Source organism: Melanostigma gelatinosum, assembly GCF_949748355.1.
Source record: "Melanostigma gelatinosum genome assembly, chromosome: 18".
Taxonomy (NCBI): domain Eukaryota; kingdom Metazoa; phylum Chordata; class Actinopteri; order Perciformes; family Zoarcidae; genus Melanostigma; species Melanostigma gelatinosum.
In genome coordinates, this window is record NC_136651.1 from 22,443,621 (window position 1) to 22,464,748 (window position 21,128).

At 46.3% G+C, this 21,128-nt stretch overlaps 2 protein-coding genes across 2 annotated transcripts in view; both read left to right on the top strand.

The window, feature by feature from the left end:
* The window catches only part of scai (suppressor of cancer cell invasion), a 28,619-nt gene extending 27,018 nt beyond the window's left edge, over positions 1-1,601 (top strand). The window contains exon 17 of the mRNA XM_079289631.1: positions 500-1,601. The gene's annotated coding sequence lies outside the window, so the exon portion shown is untranslated. The remainder of the gene's footprint in view (positions 1-499) is intronic.
* odf2a (outer dense fiber of sperm tails 2a) lies at positions 1,332-20,397 on the top strand (the record flags this gene model as incomplete). The annotated part of the gene is made up of 17 exons (XM_079289436.1): positions 1,332-1,335; positions 2,645-2,889; positions 5,483-5,733; positions 7,840-7,981; positions 8,195-8,320; positions 8,422-8,496; positions 8,632-8,703; positions 8,900-9,016; positions 9,197-9,382; positions 13,268-13,377; positions 14,371-14,494; positions 14,662-14,772; positions 15,438-15,701; positions 16,242-16,342; positions 17,368-17,530; positions 17,896-18,021; positions 18,109-20,397. 17 exons carry the CDS (start codon positions 1,332-1,334, stop codon positions 18,277-18,279), a joined length of 2,388 nt encoding a protein of 795 aa, XP_079145562.1. The 3' UTR covers positions 18,280-20,397.
* Between the last annotated feature and the right edge of the window lie 731 nt (positions 20,398-21,128).

A 21,128-nucleotide genomic window follows, 5' to 3' on the forward strand; every position in this document is an offset into this window, starting at 1 on the left:
CTGGCTGTGGTGACGTCTCCTGTGCTTCATATTCAGACTGTGAACACAACCAGCTCATCTCGTATGTAGCACCAGTGGGTCAGTAGCACAGGACAAGTCTACGTATTCCTCACACACCAATGCTCCTTCAGACAGGATTGTGTGTGTGATGCTGAATATTAGTTTTTTAATTATTGTTCTCAATTTGACACACAGCAGCCAGCAGCATGTGGTGCTGTGTGTTGAAGCGTTGTGTGATGAAAAGGCGTTTCGTGCTTCACATTATGTGATGGTGTATCAGCATGGCCTGTTGGAGTCCTGGAAGCAGAGGAATTCTGTTTAACAAGATGTTGAGAAGGTGTCATTTGTGTGATTAAGATAAGTGTGAGCAATATATCAAGTTGTGGAAACGAGACACTAACTTATGAGATAACTTATGCCACTGAGATATAAACAAGATATTAACTTGTACAATATGAATCTGTGCAAACGAGATAACAGACCTTTTTGTTCATTCGAGGTGAAAATCCGACGTTGGAATCGGTGGCTGATCTACAACTTGATGCACAGTTCATGCTGTGCTCCTCTGAGACTCCTTACCCTAACCCAGGAGTGAAGCCCGCTCTAGTGGCATGAGGCTTTCCTCTGCTAGTCTCTTTACTGACAGTAGTGTACAGACTGCTGCTGAGTGCTCAAAGATACTTCTCGGTATTCTTGATTGTGAACTGGTTTAGCCTTATTGGATACAAGTTTCCCTCATTTTAAGCCTTGTTCTTTGAGAATCGGGCTTTCAAATTATTCCTACTTTTCCTTTACTGGACCCATATTGCAGTTTGATGCCTTTACTTATTCCCATGCCGAAGAGTTGAGACTAAGGTAAACATAGATACTGTCGGGTCTTTCCAGTTTCAACCAGCTACAATAAAGGTTCTCGGCAGAAAATGTCTCGGCTACATAAATCATTTTTTGCAGCTCCACAGAATCGATGGTTTCTTTTCTAATGCTGCCACAGTGCACATAGTCCAACATTCATACCAAGAAGAAGCAGAGAAACCAACTGATTTGACAGTTAGAGAAAATAACGGAGGACCCCTTCTTAGGGGTATGAGACGAATCGGTGCTCGCCGAGCATAACCAGTATTAGAATCTACCAGCACAAGAGCTTAATTTTTTTTCACATGCCGCAAGCACAAAAGCCACTGCTCAATATAATGGACCCACATCCACGGAGAAGCATGTTGATGCCTCTTGGGAACAAACTCAAATAACTGCCGACTGATCAATCCTGGTTTCTCCCCCAGATATGCAGGGGTCATTTCTACCTTTTTTATACTGTAACCAATGTCCAAAAGATGGGTGAAGCCTTCCTTTAGAGCAACACTTGTGACTTGCTTGTTATCATTTTCAGTCAGTGTCAAACTGTCATGTATTTTCAAAACTTAAGTTAAAAAAAAAATGCACAGATGATTTTTCATTGTGCAGCATGTTTGTTTAGAATAGAAAGTGCCAAAGACTGATGTGCTCTTGCTTTCCCATCTTAGCAGTGATTGAGATCAATTATTGTCGGATGGTTGTTTTGTTGTTTTTTCTGTGTTGCCAGATGGAGCCAATAAAGAAAATGAAAAATGTGGCTTCATAACAGGACTGATGTGTCTTTATTGTGGGACTGCTCTGTTACCATTTGTTTGTCAAGGCAAGTTTATAAATGTACCAAACAAACTACATAAAGATTAGTAGTGTGATTACATAATTAACTTGCCAATGCAATAATGTACATATTTAATAACTTAACTTTTTAAGGTGGACTGTTTCATTGGCCAAATCAATGCGGATCTACACTGGAAACATGTCAAGTGTTATTGTAGTGAACCTGCTGACGCATATGGGGTTGGCGGTTGCCATGAGTGACATGAGAATATATGGTTGTTTACTGCCCTCCAGGGGCCACGTTAAGGTACTACAGCACTACAATGAATTAGATTGGCAGGGCGCCTGCACAGTACAAGATGGAGCTTAAATTTAGGTTTGAATCTGACGTATTTTTGTAGCGAGTGCTCTCAAACAGTTACTTAGAAAACAGCCTTCAGCCTTCATTAGCTGTCTAATGGGTCGTAGTTCCCCTTCGGGGCCTTTTTATATGGCTTGTTACGATGTGCATTAAACACTTGTCCGGCGCTACTACAGCTTGTTGCTAAGTGACGTTAGAATGTCGACTCTGGTCCAATCACGGTTGGTGAAAGATGTCACCTGCTTTAAACTGACCAACCAGAGAGACGTTAGCGTCCCTACTACCTGTTGAGGTTTATCAAGTCTCCTCGCCAAAAGACTTTGGATGTTAACCTAGAGTTACTTATTTTAACGGCTAGATAAAGCCCGCGGTTCCTTCAATGAAACATATTTTCAAGTCTGGACGAATATATTTTGGTTCCTCACATGGTAAGACGGATAAATAGTTACTCGATAGAAAGGCTGCTGTCGGATAATAAGCTAATGCTACTGTCAGGCTAATGTAACGTTACATTAGCCTGACTTCTTGTTAAACTACCTCGTCTTTCGATAAGCGTTAGACTGACACACCCACCGCCATCATCTAACGTTACATGCATCCACCGGTCTAATGTTACATCGAATACAGACTGTTAGTGATGCTGTGTGGTGGACCCAGAAGCAGTACGACGGATACAAGGAATAGTTGGAACGAGACTTTATTCCAGGCTGAACACACACAGGCAAACATGTACATGCACACGTGTAGAAATCCACTCGGTGGAACGCCAAGCCGTCAGGGGAGGAGGCAGACAGAAAGCAGAGGAAGGATCTTGTGGTCGGGGACAGAGAAGTCCAAACAGGCAGGGTTACAAGAGGAAGATTGACAGCTTACTGACTGAAGTCAGCTCTCTGAAGAACGAGGTCAGTTCTTCATCATCACGTTTTATTTACGTTTTATTTATTTATGCTTCATTCAGATTCTTCTTCTTTAAGCTCTAATATTCCCGACAGTCTTTCAGAGGCTGTAGCAGGCTGAGCTTGACAGCCAGAGTGCTGCCATGATGTGTGAGCTCGTGAGGAATAGAGCTGAACAGCGCTCCAGCGTTAGGCTGCACTAGTGAGGGAAACACGGGCAGGTGTCCCTGCACCGCTCCCCTTAAAGCAGGGGTGTCAAACTCATTTTCACTCTGGGGCCACATCAGCATCACGGTCGCCCTCAAAGGGCCGGTTGTAAATGTAACTACGGTACTCCTAACATAGTTAGTTTAGTTTCCCGGGATATCTGTGACTTCCACAACACGTACTTCCAGTTGTGTGATTTCTCCTCCGCCATTGTTTCCTGTTGCTGGTGCAAAATGCATTCTGGGATATTTGGCTGTCCCAAGTACAGACAAGTCACCTCCGATGCATCCCGGGTAAAATGGGCAGAGCGAGCCACATCCGGGCATTAGGGCCGTGCTTGGCTCGATGTGAACTTTGAATTGGAACAGTACTTGGGCTGAGACTGATGACGTTTCAGTACAGAGAAGTACGCATGTTGAGAAACTTGTTGGAAATCCTCTTTATGGGCTGTTGCATCTCCTGTCCACCTGTTGTGATAGTTTTAATGTCGGCACACAGACAACATGCCATCTCATCACTTCGACTTTCTATCTCATAATTTCGACCATGGGGATATTTTTATTTTCACATCTAACTTTAAATTTTTGTAAAAAAAAACAAAAAAAATTTTTTTTATTTTTTTATTTTTTGCTGGCGGATTCGCGGGCCACATAAAATGACGTGGCGGGCCGGGTCCGGCCCGCGGGCCGTATGTTTGACACCCCTGCCTTAAAGTATGTGAGTGAAAAGGCTTCTATTGGTCCCACTAGTCTCCCCTCTACAGAGATGCCCACATCATCGGGGGCAACTCTGGATCATTGGTGGAGCGGGTCGTCCTTTAATCAGAGAATCTGCGGTTGGATCCCCGGCCCCGGGAGTCTTTGATGGCGTGACTTGGGCAACATACACCGCAGTTTGTTCCTGCGGTGTATGAACGGGTGTGAATGTTAGTCAGTCCTGATGAGCAGGTGGCAGCTTGTATGGTAGCCTCGCCCATCAGTGTGTGATGGGTGAATGGTGACATGTAGTGTTGAGTGGTCGTAGGACTAGAAAAGAGAAATACAAGTAGAGTCCATTCACCATTTGTCCTTAATGATGATCCCATGAAGTTTGCATTTTTTTTAAATGTCTGTAACTGTCATTCTACAATTTTACTAAAATGGTGTATTTAAATTTTTCCCAACCCTCTTGGAATTAAATGAATGACTGAATGTGTGATGATGTTCGTCCCCAGAGTAGCCATTTCATTGTAGTGAGAAGATTGTTTTAGACTTCACTGTGTACAATGAGCTGTTGGGACCTTTAGGATGATCACAGCAGAGACCTGGGGCCAAAGAGGATCAGACATGAGACATAACTGAGCACTTGAATGGCATCATATACTTCCATCATAATATTCTACGCCCTTTTATACTTTGAATAGGCAACTAAACAGAAGATGTTTACCTCAGATGTACGAGGACAACGTGACACACACACAGTGCTGAGCTTCTGTGACCCCCCCCCCCCCCCCCCCATTGTGAAGAGACAGAAATGGATCAATGTTGATGATAACCGTGGTCTTATCCTCATGTATCAGAGAGAAAGAAGCTGAAGACTGAAGCTGACAGCAGTAGAGGAGGATTGCTCATCTCTAGCTCTTGGCTACAGTAGAGCTTCTAACCATCAAACCATAAACAAGTCCACATGTGCCATATGGAACAATGATATACCCATTCTAACGTAAGCTGGTTGCACACTGGTACACATTTGATTTAAGATGGATCAAATGTACCCGATTGGCAATTAGATCTGCACAAAATAACCCATTACTACAAAGTGAGAACATGCTTTTAGAATTTTCTCCAAATGTATTAAAAATCAAAAATGAAATCTCTCATTTACAACAACATTCAAAGCCTTTGCTGTCTCACTCCAAACTGAGCCTCATCCTTGAGATATTACTCGGACTGGTTTAGAGAGAGATTCGAGGTATAATTATAATAAACCATATCCAGTGCATGTCAAAGAAGCCACTCCTGATGCTGCACAACAGCATCAGGCTGTGGACACAGACAGAGATCTGTCTGAAGTATGCATGAGACGCACACATTCTCACCGCACGTGCGTCTTCCATGGACAGCAGTGCATGTGTTTGTGCATATGCAACATTACATCTGGTGCCTGGAGTTTACCAGACGACTCATAGAAGAAAAACACAAGATCTTCTGAAGAGGTTTAGACATTATGAGTTGATGTGTGTAGATTGAAAAAGTAAATATAATCAATTTATATCATAATTAATATACAATAATGTATTTTAAAGTATTATTACACACCGTGATGTCATTTGATGGAGTCGTGCTATAGTCCACAGACACCATTGTGTTTGTGTGTCCGTCCACATGTGTGTTTGCACATCTGGACGGTGCAGGTGGAACTGCGGAAGCAGGAGCAGCTGAGTGTCTCTCAGCGGGCGGTCGCTGAGCGGGAGGAGGAGCTGGCTGAGGTGACCGAGGAGCTGGAAGAGACGGAGCGGGAGAACACGCGCTTACGCCAATCCATGGAGAAGATGCTGGAGGAGAAGCACCACAGCAGGCAAATACTACACTTCAATGGAGCTTCACATGAGACAGTGTGGACAGGAAGTACAATCAATGGAAATCCACCTTCTTCAGTATGTGGGTACGTGCACGTGAGTGTGAGGGGGCTGTGATGGTGGTACTGTGGGTGTGTGTGTGTCTTCAGGGCCTGTGTTAACCAGCTGCCTCAGCATGACTCCATAAGAGCACCAGAGAGCGTCTCAGCTCAGATGAAGCTTCCTGCACTGATGTTCAGCAGGAGTTGGACATCACGATTGTTCTCAACACTCTCAGCCTCCAGCTAGATCAGCGGTTCCCAAACTTTTTAGGCCGCGCACCCCCTTCTACATCCCGACCGGGTTCGCGCACCCCCCCCCCCCCCCCTTAATACATTTTTTTTTAAAAAGCAACCGAGCCTATTTACAGCCGCATAGAAATCGGACCAATGAGAGAACAGTTTGCTCGCGCGTGGCATTTGTTTACAAGATTTAGTCCGCTGTTAAATGTTGCAGTGTGAACACAAACCGAACAAAGGAGCAACTGCAACAAAGCAAACGAACTGAAGGTGTGAAAACGCCCTGAAACACTGCAACAAAGTTTCAATAACTTTCAGTGACACAAGGCGTCACTTTTAAAGAGCAATACGGATGCGAGCACACACGCACAGGCTCACAGGCAGATTATCACATTTAATTTACAATTAATGAGCGACTAATGCAGCCAGGATGTCTTCGGACAAAGCATCGATGCGGCGACACAGTGTTGTTGGACACCGGGATCATGTCCAACTTTTTTGCTTCTTTCTGCCCAATCATACATTCCACCATCTCTCTGGCAGCTGGCAAGCACACGTCTTCGGCGATTGTGTGCGGTAGCCCCTTTCTCGCTATTCTGTAACCAGATATGAAGCCCGTAGTGCGTCATTTATAGACCCAACACATGAATGAGACTCCAGTTGTTTTTGGCTGTTTTGTAACTCCTCCAATTTCGATATAAACAATGTAAGGGGCTTTTGACTTGCACTGGCATGCTTGGTGTTCAGGTGGCGACGTAAATAAGAGCTTCAGACTGTTAGCCAGAACCTCACTGCACACCACGCACTGTGGCTTTGGGGAATCTGCGTTGCCAATCCAAGTGAAGCCCAGACACAGATACTTTTCATCATATTTCCTCTTTTTTTTCCCAGTCTGATGCTCACTCTCGTTTCCTCTTTTTTCACCTTGACTCCGCGATGGGCCGATGTGCTCCCCATTTGTCTGTGCTATCCCTTCCTCCTTTTCGGTCTCCTCCGTCTCATCTTCCTCTGACTCTGGTTTGATTTCTTCTCCCGGTCTCTCCCCAACGCACCTCTCCGTTCCCCTCGCCTCCGATTCCTCTGTCTCTCTCTCTGTCCCTCTCTCTCTCTCTGTCTCTGTCTCTCTCTCTCTGTCTCTGTCTCTCTCTCTCTCTCTCTCTCTCTCTCTCTCTCTCTCTCTCTCTGTCCCTCTCCTCTTTTACGACTGATGGCTTCAGATGTCCCACCTGACAGTTTCCCCGATTTCAGCCAGTTTAGCATATTTGCATGAATGTTGCTGAATGCATGAAGTTCGCTGTTAGCTGACCTTAGCTGCACAAGCTAGGCTGGCTAGTGTGTACGACTGGCGGCAGGCGGCAAGACTGCCGGAAGGAGCTCAAGTGCATTTATTAAATTGTACGTTTTTAATTTTAAATCTTACAAAGGGAATTTTTATAATTCATGTTTTTATTTTGTGAAAAACCCCACTTTTTAAATTTTTTTTTTATTTTTTTTAAATATTTAATATTATTACACCATCAGACGCCATTACACTTTTCCTCTCGCGCACCCCCTAGAGGCAGCTCGCGCACCCCCAGGTGCTTCTTGTCTGAATGCATTCAGCATGATGTGTGAGGGGAAGATGAGCTAACACAGTCAGCTGGAGCCTAAAGGAGCTCAGCTCTGCCTCCTGAACCATCAGAGGTTTGACAGGTTGTCCTTGTTTCTTTTATCTTGGTGACATTCAACAGAAGAACACTGTCATTGAATCACATTATGAGTTCTGTAACACGGCTAGTGTACATGTTTGATGACTAAAGCATGTCGTCCGCACACCGAACTCATTTCATATGCTGAAGAAGGATTGGCGATAGAATGCAGCCCTGTAGGACTCCAGTGTTTATCACATCATTGTGAAACATCTTGTCCTTGCAGACAAGACGAAGACAGCATGCAGCAGGACAAAGATGCTCTGCACAGCAAGCTGCTGAATGCTGAGGAGGATGGGACAGCAGCTGCCAAGCAGGTCTCAGCGCTGAGACACTCTGTTTCCCAGCTGTGCGTTGCTGCTGGCAGCGTGAGTATGAACTCGATGTTTGGCACTAACACTGTCCTGTCCGTCCTGTGAGGTCCGAAGCTGGGAACAGCTTCTACATCCAAGGCCATCCCTACGTTTCCTGACTTCATGACTTTCCTGGAACAAAGATCATCAATGCTGATATTAAATGATGCTTTTCAATGACTTTTCACAATGAGTTCTTTGTCCCTGTCTCTCTGTTGGCTGCTGAAGAGGCTGTCTGGCTCTGACTCTGTAGTCTTGGCTCGTCAGAAGGAGCTGTTGCTCCAGAAACTGGAGACATTTGAGGCGACAAACCGAAGTCTGCGGCACCTCCTCCGAGAGCAGCACGGGTCCCAGGTACTGTAGTAGAGCATCCTCAAGCTACAGACTGCATCTCTAGCATCAATACACAGCAGATGTTTATGAAGCATGCACCTTGGTGGACTGTTTCTGAGCAGATGGAGTCAGTCCGAGTGTCGGATCAGAAGGATACATTACTCCAGAAGCTGGCAGACACAGAGGCAGAGAATGCTGTGAGTGAGAGAGAAGCAGCCGAAATCGAGATCTTTATCTTCTCTTTTATTTTATTTTGTTTTGTATAAAACACAGTCACCCTGTGTGTAAAATCTGCTCTATAAGTAAAGCTTGCCTCATCTTTCCTTTTACAGCATCTTGAGGTGAAACTTCAAGAGACGGACAGAGAGGTTCATCAACTCTCCCAACGTATAGATAGTGAGAAGGTACTGAGAGCAAAGTGTTCAGTATTTGTGATACTTTGTACTGTAAATACGTGTGTCAGTCTGTGGAGCTCTCAGTCAGGGATCCAAAGCTGAACCACATCTTTACAGAGGACTCGAGTCCTGTACTTCCAGTGTGTAGGTCAATGCAGATGCATGTTGGTCCTCATGTAAGCTCTACTGTATCCTGGGAATGCAGGACAATGCAAAGAGCACAGCTGATCTGTCCAAGAGTCTGGAGTCAACAAGAGCTCGTTTACAAGGACAGCTGCGGAGCAAAGAGGCTGAGAACAACCGGCTGACTGTGCAGATAAAGGTCTGTCTGTCCTCATCACGCGGACTCATCTACTGTTGGTGGTGTGTGTGATCACTACAGTCGGCCAATGAAGTGTTAGTCGGACTTCTGTTTCAATATGTGTGAACTATTAACCGATAATCTGCTATACAACAGTGAACCCAGCTGTAATCCTTGGTTCTGTCTCTTCCATTGATTCAGAAGCTGGAGCGAGCAGCCAACCAGCAGAAGGCGGAGATGGAGCGTCTGAAGGAGCAGCTGGTGAGGCTGAGGCAGCAGACCGGTGCAGACCGAGAGGTTCTGAAACGAGCCACGCGAGCCCAGAAGCAGCGAGCGGAGCGCAGCGAGGACACGGCAGGCCAGCTGAGCGGCCAGCTGCTGGCCATGGTAGGGTCACATGGTAGAGTCACATGGTAGGGTCACATGGTAGAGTCACATGGTAGAGTCACATGGTAGGGTCACATGGTGGGTCACATGGTAGAGTCACATGGTGGGTCACATGGTGGGTCACATGGTAGAGTCACATGGTAGAGTCACATGGTAGGGTCACATGGTGGGGTCACATGGTAGAGTCACATGGTAGGGTCACATGGTGGGTCACATGGTAGAGTCACATGTTAGGGTCACATGGTGGGTCACATGGTGGGTCACATGGTAGGGTCACATGGTAGAGTCACATGGTAGGGTCACATGGTGGGGTCACATGGTAGGGTCACATGGTGGGTCACATGGTAGAGTCACATGGTAGAGTCACATGTTAGGGTCACATGGTGGGTCACATGGTGGGGTCACATGGTAGGGTCACATGGTAGGGTCACATGGTAGAGTCACATGGTAGGGTCACATGGTAGAGTCACATGGTAGAGTCACATGGTAGAGTCACATGGTAGGGTCACATGGTAGGGTCACATGGTAGGGTCACATGGTGGGTCACATGGTAGAGTCACATGGTAGGGTCACATGGTGGGTCACATGGTAGAGTCACATGGTAGAGTCACATGGTAGAGTCACATGGTAGGGTCACATGGTGGGTCACATGGTAGGGTCACATGGTAGGGTCACATGGTAGAGTCACATGGTAGGGTCACATGGTAGGGTCACATGGTAGGGTCACATGGTGAGTCACATGGTAGAGTCACATGGTAGGGTCACATGGTAGAGTCACATGGTAGAGTCACATGGTAGGGTCACATGGTAGAGTCACATGGTAGAGTCACATGGTAGGGTCACATGGTAGGGTCACATGGTGGGTCACATGGTAGAGTCACATGGTAGGGTCACATGGTAGGGTCACATGGTAGAGTCACATGGTAGAGTCACATGGTAGGGTCACATGGTAGGGTCACATGGTAGGGTCACATGGTAGGGTCACATGGTAGAGTCACATGGTAGGGTCACATGGTAGAGTCACATGGTAGAGTCACATGGTAGGGTCACATGGTGGGTCACATGGTAGAGTCACATGGTGGGTCACATGGTAGAGTCACATGGTGGGTCACATGGTGGGTCACATGGTAGAGTCACATGGTAGAGTCACATGGTAGGGTCACATGGTGGGGTCACATGGTAGAGTCACATGGTAGGGTCACATGGTGGGTCACATGGTAGAGTCACATGTTAGGGTCACATGGTGGGTCACATGGTGGGTCACATGGTAGGGTCACATGGTAGAGTCACATGGTAGGGTCACATGGTGGGGTCACATGGTAGAGTCACATGGTAGGGTCACATGGTGGGTCACATGGTAGAGTCACATGGTAGAGTCACATGTTAGGGTCACATGGTGGGTCACATGGTGGGGTCACATGGTAGGGTCACATGGTAGGGTCACATGGTAGAGTCACATGGTAGGGTCACATGGTAGGGTCACATGGTAGAGTCACATGGTAGAGTCACATGGTAGGGTCACATGGTAGGGTCACATGGTAGGGTCACATGGTGGGTCACATGGTAGAGTCACATGGTAGGGTCACATGGTGGGTCACATGGTAGAGTCACATGGTAGAGTCACATGGTAGAGTCACATGGTAGGGTCACATGGTGGGTCACATGGTAGGGTCACATGGTAGGGTCACATGGTAGAGTCACATGGTAGAGTCACATGGTAGGGTCACATGGTAGGGTCACATGGTAGGGTCACATGGTGAGTCACATGGTAGAGTCACATGGTAGGGTCACATGGTAGAGTCACATGGTAGAGTCACATGGTAGGGTCACATGGTAGAGTCACATGGTAGAGTCACATGGTAGAGTCACATGGTAGGGTCACATGGTAGGGTCACATGGTAGGGTCACATGGTAGGGTCACATGGTAGGGTCACATGGTAGAGTCACATGGTAGAGTCACATGGTAGGGTCACATGGTAGGGTCACATGGTAGGGTCACATGGTGGGTCACATGGTAGGGTCACATGGTAGAGTCACATGGTAGAGTCACATGGTAGAGTCACATGGTAGGGTCACATGGTAGGGTCACATGGTGGGTCACATGGTAGAGTCACATGGTAGGGTCACATGGTGGGTCACATGGTAGAGTCACATGGTAGGGTCACATGGTGGGTCACATGGTAGAGTCACATGGTAGGGTCACATGGTAGGGTCACATGGTGGGTCACATGGTAGAGTCACATGGTAGGGTCACATGGTAGAGTCACATGGTAGGGTCACATGGTAGAGTCACATGGTGGGTCACATGGTAGAGTCACATGGTAGGGTCACATGGTAGGGTCACATGGTAGAGTCACATGGTAGGGTCACATGGTAGAGTCACATGGTAGGGTCACATGGTGGGTCACATGGTAGAGTCACATGGTAGGGTCACATGGTAGAGTCACATGGTAGGGTCACATGGTAGAGTCACATGGTGGGTCACATGGTAGAGTCACATGGTAGAGTCACATGGTGGGTCACATGGTAGAGTCACATGGTAGGGTCACATGGTAGAGTCACATGGTAGAGTCACATGGTGGGTCACATGGTAGAGTCACATGGTAGGGTCACATGGTAGAGTCACATGGTGGGTCACATGGTAGAGTCACATGGTAGGGTCACATGGTAGAGTCACATGGTGGGTCACATGGTAGAGTCACATGGTGGGTCACATGGTAGAGTCACATGGTAGGGTCACATGGTAGGGTCACATGGTAGGGTCACATGGTAGAGTCACATGGTGGGTCACATGGTAGGGTCACATGGTAGAGTCACATGGTAGAGTCACATGGTGGGTCACATGGTAGAGTCACATGGTAGGGTCACATGGTAGAGTCACATGGTGGGTCACATGGTAGAGTCACATGGTAGAGTCACATGGTGGGTCACATGGTAGAGTCACATGGTAGGGTCACATGGTAGAGTCACATGGTGGGTCACATGGTAGAGTCACATGGTAGGGTCACATGGTGGGTCACATGGTAGAGTCACATGGTGGGTCACATGGTAGAGTCACATGGTAGGGTCACATGGTAGAGTCACATGGTGGGTCACATGGTAGAGTCACATGGTAGGGTCACATGGTAGAGTCACATGGTGGGTCACATGGTAGGGTCACATGGTAGAGTCACATGGTAGGGTCACATGGTAGAGTCACATGGTGGGTCACATGGTAGAGTCACATGGTAGGGTCACATGGTAGAGTCACATGGTAGAGTCACATGGTAGGGTCACATGGTAGAGTCACATGGTAGGGTCACATGGTAGGGTCACATGGTAGAGTCACATGGTAGGGTCACATGGTAGAGTCACATGGTGGGTCACATGGTGGGTCACATGGTAGGGTCACATGGTAGGGTGTGTCACAGAGCAGCTGCAGCTATACATACACACACACACACAAGGCAGGCATCTCAGGTTCACATAATTCATCATGAAATCATCACCTGGTGCTTTTGTCAATTATTAGATTACTGGGCCATATGTTAAACAAACACTTCACTTATTCCTCTTGGCATTGGTGTTTCTATCAGTTCACCTTCAAAAGAGCTTCAAGCCATCACACACACACCCTCACACACATACACACACACATACGCACACACACACATACGCACACACACACACACACACACACACTCGCTCTCTCTCTCTCTCTCTCTCTATCTCACGCACACACACGTACGCGCACACACACTCACACACACACTCTCACGCACACACACACATATGCACACGCACACACACACACACACACACACACACACACACACGCACGCGCGCCTCTTCAGTAATAGAATGAAGGGAAGTGAATCCCTGTCCACTCTTGCTTCTTGTTTCCAGGAGCAGCAGGTGTCCGATGCGCTGGCAGCAGCTGAGACCTGGCAGAGGCACCATGCCCAAGAGGTGAAGGACAAGAGTGAAGTGCAGAGTGAACTGTCACTGCTGAACAGGTAACTCCAGCTCCATCTGCAGACAAGACTAACGACGAGCAACGAGATGATTGGCTCACAGGGCCCCCAGTCAGCTGATTGAGTTGGAAGCAGGAAGGGTTAAAAGATGGAGATGTCACAGCTTCATATCGAGAACTAAGAACCAACAACAACACAGAGTGTCTAGAATTAACATGAACAATTAACATAAAAGCACGTAGAAGTGAGTAACATCGGAGCTTATCAATAACATTGAAACGTTTGTATTGTAGCATATACATTGCATTCATCGTCGATATACTTTCCTAGGACCCACTAGGCCTCAAACAAGAACATCTCTGTATTCTGATTTGAGATTTGTTTTCCTGATGTTTGCTTGCACGAGTGTTCAAAGTCAGATTCACCAAAATCTCTTCATTGGATAAGTTTGTCTTGAAGTTCCTTGTTGTGAATGCAACCCATGGGGAGGCATGTGGGATGTTTGATCACGAGCAGAGATTAGTGCTTTAAGAGACCTGAAGACACATTCACACAGCTGCCAATGACGGGTCATGAGGGAACACCTGTACTGTGACAGAACAAGAGGACATGATGGTTTGGCATGAAGGTAGATGATTAAAACATGTCTTTCTCAACCAAGTGGTCCATGTTGGGAGGACTGACACAAAGATGTGCTGAGGTGCAACAGAGGACGATCTTCACAATCCTCAGATATTTATATATAGTTATCTATTTTGTATTTTAGTTGCACGTTTACATTATTAGACTTTATCATTCTGAAGTCAAACTGGTGTTTTTACACTGTTGACAAAGTCAGACAACAAACCTGGACCTCACAGGAACTTCATTCCTGCCTCAGAGAAAAGCCTAAATATGAGACAGGTTCTCTTGAATCAGACGTCTGTCATGGAAGAAGGCTTCTGTTGGTACCGGGGTTCTTGTATGAGGCACGTTGGCTGTTGTTATATCCACTGGGTTTGCAGGCATTATTAGGTGTTGTGTTATGTGATGCAGCCGTATAGCAGAAGTGACGGAGCAGCTGCAGACTACAGTGGATAAAGGGCAGGCGGAGAGAGAGGCCCTGCTGGATCTGACCACAGAGAGCACCGCTGCCAAGCTGGAGCAGCGCTCCCTCCAGGTGAAGACAGGGACCACGTCTGCCTGACCAACATGTCTGCATATCTGATCTGCTGTGATGTCTTGGATCATGTGCTTCCTGTCCCCATTATCTGTCCAATAGACGTCCATAGACGTCTGTGACATGAGGAGGCTCAGGTGTAATGATGTAACATGTGTTGCTGTCAGGCTACATCGGCTGCAGTGGAGGAGAAGCTGGCCTTGTCTCAGTCAGAGCTTCAGCAGGTCAAAGCTTCAATCCAGCAGTATGAGCGCCTGCTGGACAGCTATAGGATGCAGGTATGTGAAGCATTCGCTACGACTAGCAACCACTGAGAGGTTTGTGTTGAACCTTTGTTCAACCAGATCAAATCCATTGAGGTAACATCTGCTTTGCGATGGTGATCTGCCTGAATGTTGGTCGTGTTCTGGTAGTTGTAGTGTGTAACATGTGGAACATTAATAACATTGAATATATTAAAGGCCAGAGTACATTCTGTTCAACACATCTCTGCCTCTTCTACATGGCTGCTCTACCTGTTCAACATAACATAAGTCCATGTGGACATGTGCCCATCTGACGCTTTAGAGGCCTAGTGTGCATCTGGTGGCTCTGGTTCGTCATTTCTAAAATGTCTGTCCCCACAAGAAAGGTTTGTGAACCACTGTAGCTCAGACAGGACCAGGCCTGTCCATGAGGCCAACGTGACCTTAGTGTAGATAAGAACCCAGTGAGAGCTTCACTTCCTCAGTGACACTTCCAATGTGATGCTTCAAATGTAGATGTTTGTCCAACCAAGTGCCCAGATATTCACATGCATCAGCAGACTGAATACAACCACTTCAAGCATAGCCTCAGTGTAGTTTGCATTTCGAGGCCGTTTTAAAGTAGAGTATTAGATTGTGATCCCATGGACACTGTTAATGTTCATCAAAAGTCAGAAGGCATTTATTTTTCTGTACAGGTTGGAAGAACCCGGGCCGAAGCAGATGAGTACCGTGCTGGGCTGGCTGAGGCGGAGCAGGAGGCCCAGGCGGTGCGCAGGGAGCTGGAGCAGGAAGTAGAGGAGGTGCGCAGCGAGCTGCTGGGCCGGCTGGCGGCCTTAGAGCCTCTTCCTGAAGCCTTACGGCGTTCTGAGCTCCAGCTGCAGGAGGCTCAGGACAGGGAGCACAGCCAGGAGAGACGCAGCACGGAGCTCAGCTCAACCCTGACCCACCTCAGAGTGAAGGTCAGCTGTCCCATGCAGACTCAAGCTGGCATCACAATAATGATTCACGTTCAGAGTTTAAGTGCTCATTTGAAAATGATTCTTACATTCCAACATTGATTTGGGGGAATGGTGAGTCCAGTCTAAACACTGGCCTCCGTACTACATTGTAATGTTTAACACCAGGTCTGCTGAATGCTCACAGTACAAAATCTATACCTTCTGTGGGAGTAAGCGCTATACTCTCAGCACAAACTAACAGAACAAATAACTTGTATCCAAATCATAATAATAAGAGAAGGAGTCATAGGATTCTCTTTGAACATTGAATGTACGGTAAGTTGAGTTGCAGCAGCACTGAAGACAACATTGGTGAAAGGCCGTCACATTTAAGGTTGAGCTTAACTTTTGCCAATAACTGTATTTCTGCTGCATTACAATGTCTTTAAAGCACCTCATCAGTATGTTGAGTCAGACCACACACATGCAATGAGTTTGAATAAAAGCTGTCAGTCGGACGTACAGTCCAAGTGTTCAGATGAAGGACTTGTGTTGTGTTAGGTGGAGACCCAGTGCAGTCAAGTAGAGCTCCTCAGAGAGAAGAAGCAGCTGCTGCTGGAGGAGAACCGACCGCTTCAGCAGCGGGTGGAGACGTTGGAAAGGTCAGTCACCACGTCTGCCTCTGGTGCTTTGTTCAGACCAGAGGTTTTCAACCCTGCTCAGACTAAACTTAGACAACTGTGCCCCCCTTCTCTTTGGGGGACAATCATGATCTAAGTTGCCATCATTTGGGGGCTCTGGGGATGTTAACAAGAAGAACAATGTTGCCGTGGAGTCAGTGAGTTACCGTAGTTATTAGCAGTGTATGGATGATGTGCAGACAGCTGTGATGTTTCTCATGCAGCTTCTGGAGTTATAATACACATTTTTCCGATGACATGTATTGACATTTATTCTCGATGGACATCAGATACAATGATATGGAAAGTGTAAGTCACCTAATCTATAAACATGTGCATCATGTCTGTGTGTTCAGATTTAACTGAGTTATAGGGATTATGATTGTTGTTTTTTGATCGGGTTAACCTGACTCGATCAAAAAGCCGTCATGGGAAAACTGTTTGGAGAAAGGCAGGCACTTTCAGAAAATACGTGTCAGGTGATTGGATGAACCATCTGTCAATCAAACACTTACCGAAGCCAGTCGGGAGAAGAGCAAAAGCGTTTGCCTTCAATGTCGTTCTTAACTCCTCTTTCAATGACAAACTTCTCTCTAATTCTGATAGAGCTACTGCAGCATATACCTATCTTCTTTGGGAGCTGCCATTGTTGTTTAGAACCAGCAGTGGCCTCTCTGTGTGGTCATGCACTCACCTAAGCCACGGCCGTAGCTGCTGCTAGCTCCTTACAGGACGCTGATTGGTCCATGCTCTGGCTTACAAACACACAAACACGTTACTTAAAGCTTGACCAGATGGATTTTCGTGATATGTGGTCCAGCGATCCAGCTACCGTACCAGATAACAGATTGGTGCCATGTTAAAGTACCTGCACTCAAACACTGCACTCCAACTCGTAAGCAGTGTCAAATAATGAACCGATCTTAATGATACGAGTCGGTGTGCTGGCTAACCGTTCATTCTAACTGCTCATTGTTGTGGCTGACCTGTCTTGTGTCATCTTACAGAAAGCTGGGTGAGGCTGGCAATCAGAACACCGACCTTCTGGTGGTCGTCACCAAACGGGAAGACACCATCCACAGCAATCAGCTCCGCCTGGAGGAAAGAACAAGGGAATGTTCTCTGCTGAGCCGAAAGCTGGAGGAGGCTCTGGGGGACGCTCACCAACAGGTCTGCAACTGAGCACTGCCGGTTAAAGTGTATATTATAGAATAGAGTAGGAGATCATCATCAGCACTGCATCAGGAAGCGTAGCCTCCTGACTCATTCATAGAGACCTCTGACAAGAAAGGGCTGCAGATATGCAGAGGTTCTTTGGCTACATAATGTAGGGTTGTCCAGCAACAAGTAGAAGCTGAGCTCACCCTTCAGTGCTGCACTCTGAGGCGTGGGTGTGTCGGGCTGCGTGTGAGCTTGCATGTCTTGAAGTGCATGTTGTTAGGGACATAGAGGATACTGTAGGGATATATCAGCTATGTACTATTTCACCCTCTGTTGCCCAGTAGTTAGGTCCAGTGTGTCATATTTATCTCCAGATGTCAGAGACCAGAGGACTTACTGCCACCAAAGAACGCTCCGCCCAGTACAAGATACTGGACCTAGAGGCTCAACTCAGCAGGACTACGTCAGAAATCAGTCAACTGCGACGCAGCAAAGAGGAGGTAAAGGCCTCCATTCACAGTCTACCCAGAGTGTGTATGTATCTGCTGTGTCAGTAGGTGTGTAAGATGTGTATTTATGATGCTCAGGTGGAGCGGCGGTACCAGAGCCGACTACAGGATGTGAAGGATCGTCTGGAGCAGTCCGACAGCACCAACCGAAGTCTGCAGAACTACGTCCAGTTCCTCAAAGCCTCCTACGCCAATGTGTTTGGGGACTTGGCCCCCGACAGCTCGCTGCGTGCCCCCTCACCCATCTGACAACCCGTCTGTCAGTGTTCCACAACAGTGCGTGGTCTGAGCCTGTTCCTTTTCATTTTGCTAACAGGAGCTGGCGGCGGTAGAGATGTCCTGCTTGGGCAGTGTGGTTGCTTGTTTCATACCATTTTGAAGCAGTTAGGTGAACAGTATTGTCTGCTAGTCGGGCTTTTCTAATGTGAGACCAACTAAAGATGTCATTGGATTAAAAAATTCTAAATAAAAAAAAAGAATCCTAAAAAGAGATCCTTTGTAATATGAAAGCCCTTAAATGAAGGATGTAAACATGTCTTTGGTGATGGTGGTGTCAGACAGCAGTTCATGCTGCTTGCACCCCTTTTCACCGGTCACATGTGAACCGTACTCACAGGGCCTTTACATTGTTTTAAGACAAGGCATGTGTTCAAGATCATGAAGAGTGATTGTCACCACCAACATCTTTCTCTTTACTCATGCTTATGTCTTACCAGATGCTTTAATCCACTCAATGCATTTCTAACACCTTGTAATACTTTTAACAATCCTTTTAGAGAACTACAGAAGTGGATGAGGGCTTAACAACTCACCAGGTATAAAGCACACTGTTCCATTGACATGTTGATGGCTGGGTGATTTAGGGTGTGCAATGCTGAATGTGCAAGCATAGTGAACTGTGTGCCGTTTGTATTTCACTTCAAATTTTGATCCTTAAAAGTGGACCTTGTGTCGGCTATGCCCATCTGGGTATTTGTGATGTAGGAACTCATTTGGCTGCTTTACTTCCAGCCTGACTGGATCCCTGTAGACACTGTAACAAAACCTGATTATTTTACTATGTGAAGGGAGACACAAGTTTAGTATGGCTTAACACTGCGTTTACCCTGATGACATGCTAGAGCAGGGGTCTCAAACTCAAGGCCCGCCACGTCATTTTATGTGGCCCACGAATCCTCCAGCAAAAAAAAAAAGTTTAAATTATTTTTTTTAAATTTAAAGTTAGACTTGATAATAAAAATATTGATATAAATTATGATATAGAACAGAGGTAGACAACACGGTGCCCGCAGGGACCACTAAGTCTCCGGCAAGGCATGTTCTAAAAATAGCACGAGTCACCATGGAGCTCCGTCTAACATTGTAGTTGCTGTTCTTTTTTAATCAAAAACGCATTAGTGTAGATTTTAAAATGACAACATTTCTTGTCATAAGAGAGTCGGGTACCCGGAGGCGCATGGCGGACAGCCAGGATGAGGCCGCCGCACCGCACTAGGTTTTCAGGTTCCGAATGGCGGGCGCTTCGCGTTGGCGCCAGACGCGCGCCGCGAGCGCACCCTGTCGTCAGGTCTGTAAATCCTCGGAACAGGCCGCGGGGCAACAACTCGGGTGGCGGGGGTAGAGGCGAGGCAACGCAATCCGACCGAAAAGGCCCAGACTAGAACTTTGAACGCGGGCGCCCGAAGACGCTCGCGCGCCTCGGAGGGTTGGATCCCCGCTCGTCGGTAGAAATAGTTGTTCTTGTTTTTCCTATATCTTCTATGAGTTGATTGTTTGTTCTTTGATCTTCGAAGACCAAACACCAAATATTGTCACGAATATTTTCAGTTGTTTCAAAAGCTCCTGATTGTCACCGAGTAGTTTTGATGGCTCTTTGGAGCTTTTTCAGATGGAATGTTTTCTTCAGAAATGTATGATTGGATATCAAAGTCAGTTAGTATTTTACATGCCAAACACAATAAGAACTGCTCGTCTTCATCAAGCCTTCACAGTCTCTTTCATTTCCATACTCAGCTAGTCATGAAGGTAATATGTCTATTACCAGAGTTACCAGCCTATGTACTGGATTTGTACTGCTATTTATTCAAAGTGCTGGTTTCAATGTAAACTATTCTGTAGCCAAGCCACCCATGTGGCACAATATGTGCTTAATGTATCTCTGCTCTTTGATTGTATGGAGCTGAAAATATTGGTGCTATCGCTGTGTGTTGGCTGGTACGAGACGGTGTGTGTCGAAACAACTGTTGGGTTTACAGTTTCACATACTACATTATTGGAACACTTGTTTCCTGTCCATAGAGTGTATTCAATGGCTCAATCATTTATATCCACTATGGGTAACTTAAAAGTGTCAATAAAACAACTCAATGTTTTTCTACCGGATTCTAACGGTTTTCTCAACTCTTATTTTGTTTTTGTCATATAATGTTACAAAGAGGATACAAATGGACATAACATAACACCTTTTGGCATTGGTCCATAGACATACAGACAAGTGACAGAGAAGAAGCTGTCTCTCAGTCAGCACAGCTGCTGTCATATTGTCCTGCAGCAGCTGTTCCATTATTTACTGTCCAATAGTAAGTATGAAGGATGTAAGAGGAAGTGTCCCTTTAACTACTACATTGACATTTTACTTCACAGTATGAGAGGGCAGTTCAACTAGAAATGAGGCAGGAAAATAATGAATGAAACAATATGTAACAGCTCATGAACAGATGATGTATTGTCTGATAAATCCTTGTGGTAGTCAGCTGATCTCTCACAGACAAGTGATGGTTGTGGAAAGATTATGTAAGGGCTGAAATGCTGTTTAGTTGAACACAGACAGTCAGTGTTAATAACTGACAGTCTTTGAAAGTCAGTTTATTGATGAAGATACAGTACTTTCTGTACTAACGGCACAGGGCTGGGAGCACAGCGTCTCAGAATAAGATACAAACAGCTAGCACTGAATACAGCACGAATTCTATTGTGCGTGACTAACAAAGTGCACGAGCAGCAAGTATCGTGTATTTCTGTCCTGCCTTATCCACCGTGTGTCTGTCAAAGTGTATTCCTGTGCAAGGAAGGAATTCTGAAAAACTGCGTCAACATGT